This window comes from Vitis riparia, chromosome 1 (genome assembly GCF_004353265.1).
Source record: "Vitis riparia cultivar Riparia Gloire de Montpellier isolate 1030 chromosome 1, EGFV_Vit.rip_1.0, whole genome shotgun sequence".
NCBI classification, from domain to species: Eukaryota; Viridiplantae; Streptophyta; class Magnoliopsida; order Vitales; family Vitaceae; genus Vitis; species Vitis riparia.
In genome coordinates this window covers 3129563-3135741 of record NC_048431.1, presented here as the reverse complement: position 1 = coordinate 3135741, position 6179 = coordinate 3129563, and the positions used below count along the sequence as shown (strand labels likewise).

The window sequence follows — 6179 nt, the reverse complement described above, 5'->3', positions numbered from 1 at the left end:
GTTTCAGGTTTTAGTGAAATTACTTTAATGTACATTTTTACTGCATTATCCCACTTGGATTAAAATAACAGTTTAAACTTTTAATACTTACTTCTTAATTCATAGCAAGTTGACTTTCAAGATGGCGATTGGATGGGCCCCACCTTTACTGTTTTTACAATGAGACAATGTAAATATTTTTCAGTTTTAATTTTTATAATCGAGGTCACATTTTAAGATTCTTTTTTATAGTAATTAACATCCATGATTTTTTATTTTTTTTATATCTTTCAAAAAGTTAATTCTAAAAATAAAAATAAAAATAAAAAAACCCTGGTTAAACCGCTTGCCTGAAGCACAACTTTCCGGCTCGTTTCATAATTAACATAAGAAATTCTTGATTGCATGGGCTGGGCCCATGTCAGATTAGGCCCAAGTAAATTCGGCTTGACCCAAAATGTTATCGAGTTTGGCCCAGTAGGTAATTTAACTCTTTGGCATTATAGGTTAACCTTTGGAACCTTTAATATTAGCTCATTTCTTCAAGGGTCCATTGCAATGGGCTTGCGACTTATAAGCTGGTTGAAGCCCAAGCATGAGAGGCCCATCGAGTTTGGTTCTGATAAACCAAATTTGGACCAACACAAAAGCCCATTTATGTTGAAAATTTTAACAATGTTTCCTCGAAAATGTGGCTGAGATTTTTAATGAAAAAATGTACCAAACTGAGAACAAACTTCAACAAAAGTGTGAAGAAGGCAAGATAGATCTCAAAGATTCATAACATTATAAAACTGCATTGAAGCTACAAGCCTAGAGATTCAAAGAAAGCCTAAAGCAAAGCAAGAGAGTCAAGTCCTCATCATCCCTGCTTGTGTGCATGGGAAATGGAGAGCATTCTTCGCCCATCTCATCTCCAGCAACACAAATGTGAAGCACCAAAAGCATCAACAATTGAAGAAAGAAAATTTGAAAACAAAAAAAAGAAAAAGGAAAAATACTAAACAAGCAAATCTAAAAAGGCAGGGACCTTAACCATGGACGCCCATTTTCCAGGACATGGCAAAGTTTTTCCCTACTGGCAGGTCCAATCCCTGAATTTCTATCATCATGCTCTTCCTCGTATCTACTCCATCTTCTAACTTATCAGTGGCTACATGCTGTTCAGATGCAGTAAGCTGTACATGGGAGACATCTGACACTGAAATTCCATCAACCTCGAGAGCAAATGACTCTCCGCTTCCACTCAATCCCAACACTGTTATCTTCTCTATGGTCCAACCCTTCTCCAAAGCATATTTGCCCTCCGCAACATCTGACCATACCTTCACCATTTTATTCTCCACAGTTGCATGTAAATCAACATATGTGGAAAATCCATTTCCAAGAGTCATTTCAGGGAGCTCATCATCATCAAGGTAGAGTTTCCCTTCAGCATGTCCCGCAGTTGCTCCTGCCGGGAAGGTTACAATGAGAGTGAAGGGTGTCATCCTGGCTTCCTTCGAAATCAGTCCACCCTGCTGCATTGGGAGTATGGTATTTTGGTACACATGAACATTGATCACATGTAATGGTGCATCTAGAGAGCGGTAGTCACCCTCTGATACAATGGTCTCCTTCAAATCAAATAAATTGTACCAGGTACCAGGAGGAAAGAGAGCATTGACCTTGGTTTTCCCCTTGTCAAGCACTGGAGACACCAAGATACTGCTACCTAGCAAGAACTGGGTGCTCACCTCATAACACTTGGAGAAAGTTGGGAATGTGAAGAAAAGCGGCCTGGCAATTGGGGCACCACTGATATGTGCCTCATAGTTCAATGTGTACAGATATGGAAGGAGCTTGTACCTCATTCCCAGAGCATTTCGAGCAGACTTAGCCACCGAGTCCCATTGATAAAGCTCCTGTCTTGGGGAATAGTAGTTTGCATGATCCCTTGAGAAAGGGTAGAAAGCACCTAGCTCAATCCATCTGTTGCAAAGCTCCTCTGTGGGTGCTGGATAGAATCCACAGATGTCTGAACCAACCATTGGCACCCCAAATATACCAAAGTTCAGCATAGTAGAAATCGAATACTTTATATCATCCCAAGTGCCCTTATTGTCACCCGTCCAATGGGCAGCATATTTGCCTGACCCAACATAAGTAGAGCGGGATAATATGAAGGGGCGTTTGCCCTCAAGCCCTTGGAGGCCCTTATGGGTCGCAATGGATTGAGAGAAACCATAGAGACTATGTGCATCATACTCCAAAACCCCATTGTAGTGAACTGCACTGGTGGCTATGGTTTTGTACCCAATCGGAACCTCCAATCCTGAAGCGTTGATCTTATAAGGTGGGTCGTCCCATCTTGTTTTTGTTATGTTCTTGCAATCCAAGCAACATATCCACCCAGGTCCAGTTCCACTGGGGCACACCTTACCCTTTGGGATTGTGCACTTCCCACTACAGAAATTCGAAGCCTCATTCATATCAATCCAAAGACCATCAACAGGAACAAGTTCATGGAACCGCCGAATTTCATCACCCCACCATGAAACAGTTTTTGGGTTAAGGAAGTCAGGGAAGTAAACAGGCCCAGGCCAGACTTGAGCTAAGAAGGGTTCACCATCATACTTGATAAAAACATCATTGGCCATACCTCTTTGATACACACCATAGGTTGAATTCACACCAATTCCAGGGTCAATGATAACAATGTACTTCATGCCCCGATCATGTATTTTGTTCAGGAACTCCAACAGCTTTGGGCGAGGGTAGTTGACAGGGTTGAGAGTGAAGTCCTTGTGCCCATCCATATGATCATCATCATTCCATATCACATCAAGCGGGATTTGAGCCTTTTTGTAGTTCTCAACCACATCTTCAACTACAGATAGATTATGGTAACCCCATCTACATTGGTGGAATCCTATAACACCACAAAAAATAAAAACTGTTGGTCATTTTCTCAAAATAAGGATTTCTAGACGACCAATTTCAACCACAAGATGTCTTTTAGAACCATGCCTGATACAAGAAAAGCCCAAACAGTTGAAAGACTATGAACCAAGAGTAGAACAGAGCATTAACACCCTGTAAAATTAAACATAGGTGGTAGGCAACAGTGTCCTTGCTTCTGATCCAATCCAGTCTTCCACCGACATAATGCAAGAGGGTCATCAATAACCCAACACACATATACACTCTCAAGATATGCCAGCAATATGGTATTGGCCCAGATACAAATTTGTCCCTTCTAGTGCTAGCATCAAGTGGGGCATTATCAAATTGTATTGTAGCATCATGATAAAGATGCGATAGTGCTCATTAATTTTCCACCTCAAAGAGGTGGAGTGATATTTAGAGCATCAATATATTGTGAAAATGTTCACAAATTTTGCTTTTGGGGGAGGGGTCTACCTGTTGCTTTATCAAAGGAGAGTACAAGGGTTCAAGATCTTTAGCTTTTAAAGTCAAGGGAAAAAGCACAAAACGTCAAGGATGAGATTAAATAATGACCTTGGCTTGAACTTTTGAAGCATGGACATATCTTTATGTAGGCCTAAGAGCTTGATTTGGAGATTATATATTAAAGACAAAAGAATTTTAAGGTATTTATGAGGAATCACAGGATTAAGGCAAAGAACATGAGCTTAATCATTATAATGCAATAAATAAAAGGAGGACCCACCCACCAACTTATATTAATATGGAACAAAATATCTGTATCCAACAAAATCATGTGTATTCACATCAATCAGAATTTTGCCACAATAGACGGTCTTTAATTCCCTTCAACTCCTTCTTCACTAAAGAAAGATTATTCTATCGGTAAAAACACTAGACAATAGTCCACTATATCGTATCATATTATAGTAGACCATATGATATGATACATATAACAACAATCTATGGACCAAAATTCTAACAGGCCAGTGAATCATTCTACAAATCATTAAAAAAAAAAAATTCAATTGACGGTGATAAATTGAACTAAAACACGTGAAAAGTGCCAGAGAAAGGGCACAAGGATTTCACCATGTGTGAACCAAAAATTCTGACAGGGGCATTGTTGTCCTTTCATATCAAAGTTAGTATCACATCTAAAATTAAAGGGATCCTAGACTGGAAAGGGAAAAAAATTATTGTAAGGCTGAAATATTCCAAAAATAAAAGAATAATGGAGCGAAAGAATAAGTAAAGAGAGGGGAAGAGGGAAAGAGGATGATACCTAGAGACCAGTAGGGCATTGGAGCAGGCCTACCCACCAAGCTAGTGTACTGATCAACAACAGATAGTGGCGTTGGACCACCAAAGAAGTAGAAATCAAAGACACCCCCAATCACCTTGTATGTCAATGAACTTCCCTTGTAGAACACATCCATCCCGTTGCTGTTCAGCAACAAGACCGAGTGTGCATAAGCTTTCCCACCGGTGTTCCTGAGATCCATGTACACTGGATGAGACCCGTACAGATCTGCATTTAGATTAATGGCCGATATATCTGTTGTATACAGAGTATAGGGATCATTTGGATACAGTTTGATTCCATGCGGTTGAGTGTTCTCCCCCAACCCGTACAGTGAGGCATCTTTAGGCAATTTGGTGGAAATTTCGAGGTACTGGTCCTTAAACACCATATTACCATACGGGTCTGAGTCATCGGAAGTCGTATTGAAAAGGGTTTCGCCGGTGGATTTTCTTCTCACTGCAAACCCAAATGGGTCTGTAGTGTAGCTGAATATGAGCTCAGAACCCGGGTAGTCAGTAGCTGTTGATAGAGTTTTCCTTGATCTTCCAATGGCCTGTCTCAATGGTAGAGGCTTCTCTCTGGGCAACAGATCGTACGGAACTTCCCATCTCTGCTTCTCTGCGTCGGTGATGTGCACCCTCAAACGATCTTGCGTCTCATGCCTGAAAGATCACAAACCATAATATTAAATAAATAAACATAAAGACAAAGACCAAAACAAAAAAACAAAAGAAATGGAGCACGGTAAGCCTACTTGACATGGAGCTGCAAATGTGGGATATCGGCACCGTAGATGTTGTTCTTTTGCTTGACTTGAAGATGGCCCAGAAGACCTCCATTAGGAGTCTCTTCAATGGATATCAGACGATACCCTTTGCCAATCTTTGCAGGAATTGCCGCCAACGCGCCGCATCCTCCATAGATGCATAGAATCGAAACCACAAGTAGAAGATAAGAGGAAGCCATGCCTGGAAAAACAGGGAACCGCTGAGTGCTCTTCTGGGGACTGTACTTGCCTTTATATATCGAGGCCAGAGAGAGAGAAAGAAGCCATCCCATACATGTAAGGTGTATCATCAATTGGTCTTCTGGACGTCGTGACTCATGATGATGTCCATGGGTCCCACCTCCTATCTAGCCTTTCCCGCACTAAGTGGGTCCCAATTCATCATGGCAGTGAGTTCAATCTTCTTCTTCTTCTTCTCCGCCGTTGATTTCCATCTCATCATGCATTTCGTAACCTCAGGACGTATTTTAATATCTTGTGTCGGCATACATCGTAATGGAACTGATGTCGACACCTCAAAGTGACCTCGTTCATCCAGAAACAAAAGTGACCAAGATAAAACCGTGATTTGCGCGGATTATATCCCAGCTCCCGTTTCAAGCATTCCAACGGTTGAGATCTTGAGATAATCCTGATTAACACATGTAATCCCCATTTGCAATATCTGTACAAAAGAATAACATACTGATGAGTAGATGATGAAAAGATTTGGTGGCTTTCATTTTGAATCGAAATGATATCATCTGATCGAACCGGTATTAACCATTATCCAACCGTTGGCCTAGTAGTAGTAAAATTTTGTATGGTTATTGTTGATAGGGTCCAATCCACGAGACATATTTCAGGGTCCATGTATTTTTGGCATGTGCTCCGTGCAACTAGTGACTGCCTTTGTCCCACGCTGGGCCTCTAACCGTTACTTTTAACCTAAAATATGTTGCCTTTTTTTTTTTCCTTTTTCTATATTAATACTAATTAAAATATTATTTTTACATTAGGTAAAACATAACAATTAACCATATTTCCAAGAAGGGTACGTGCCTACGTGGCGCAAATTAGGGTCCCACTGAAGACTCTGTTTGGGAGAACGGTTAATAAATTTGTGGAGACTGGAAGATTGGGAGAATCCAAATGCGTGATTGTCTCTGTTATTGTATTGCCTCGTGACTCCGCATTGAC

General features: G+C 40.7%; 1 protein-coding gene across 1 annotated transcript; it reads right to left on the bottom strand.

Annotated features, from left to right (window-relative positions):
* Positions 1–733: 733 nt before the first annotated feature.
* Positions 734–5211, bottom strand: LOC117916812 (alpha-xylosidase 1). Its single transcript, XM_034832996.1, has 3 exons — positions 4968–5211; positions 4193–4875; positions 734–2890 (listed from the first exon to the last, which is right to left on the bottom strand). The coding sequence occupies exons 1-3, from the start codon at positions 5177–5179 to the stop codon at positions 1011–1013; spliced, it is 2775 nt and encodes a 924-aa protein (XP_034688887.1). The 5' UTR covers positions 5180–5211; the 3' UTR covers positions 734–1010.
* Between the last annotated feature and the right edge of the window lie 968 nt (positions 5212–6179).

Coding starts and splice junctions, on each gene's coding strand:
- LOC117916812 (XM_034832996.1), bottom strand. CDS start 5,179: ATGGCTTCCTCTTATCTTCTACTTGTGGTTTCGATTCTATGCATCTAT. Junction 4,876..4,967: donor CATTTGCAGCTCCATGTCAA/GTAGGCTTACCG, acceptor GTGATCTTTCAG/GCATGAGACGCAAGATCGTT. Junction 2,891..4,192: donor AATGCCCTACTGGTCTCTAG/GTATCATCCTCT, acceptor GTGGTGTTATAG/GATTCCACCAATGTAGATGG.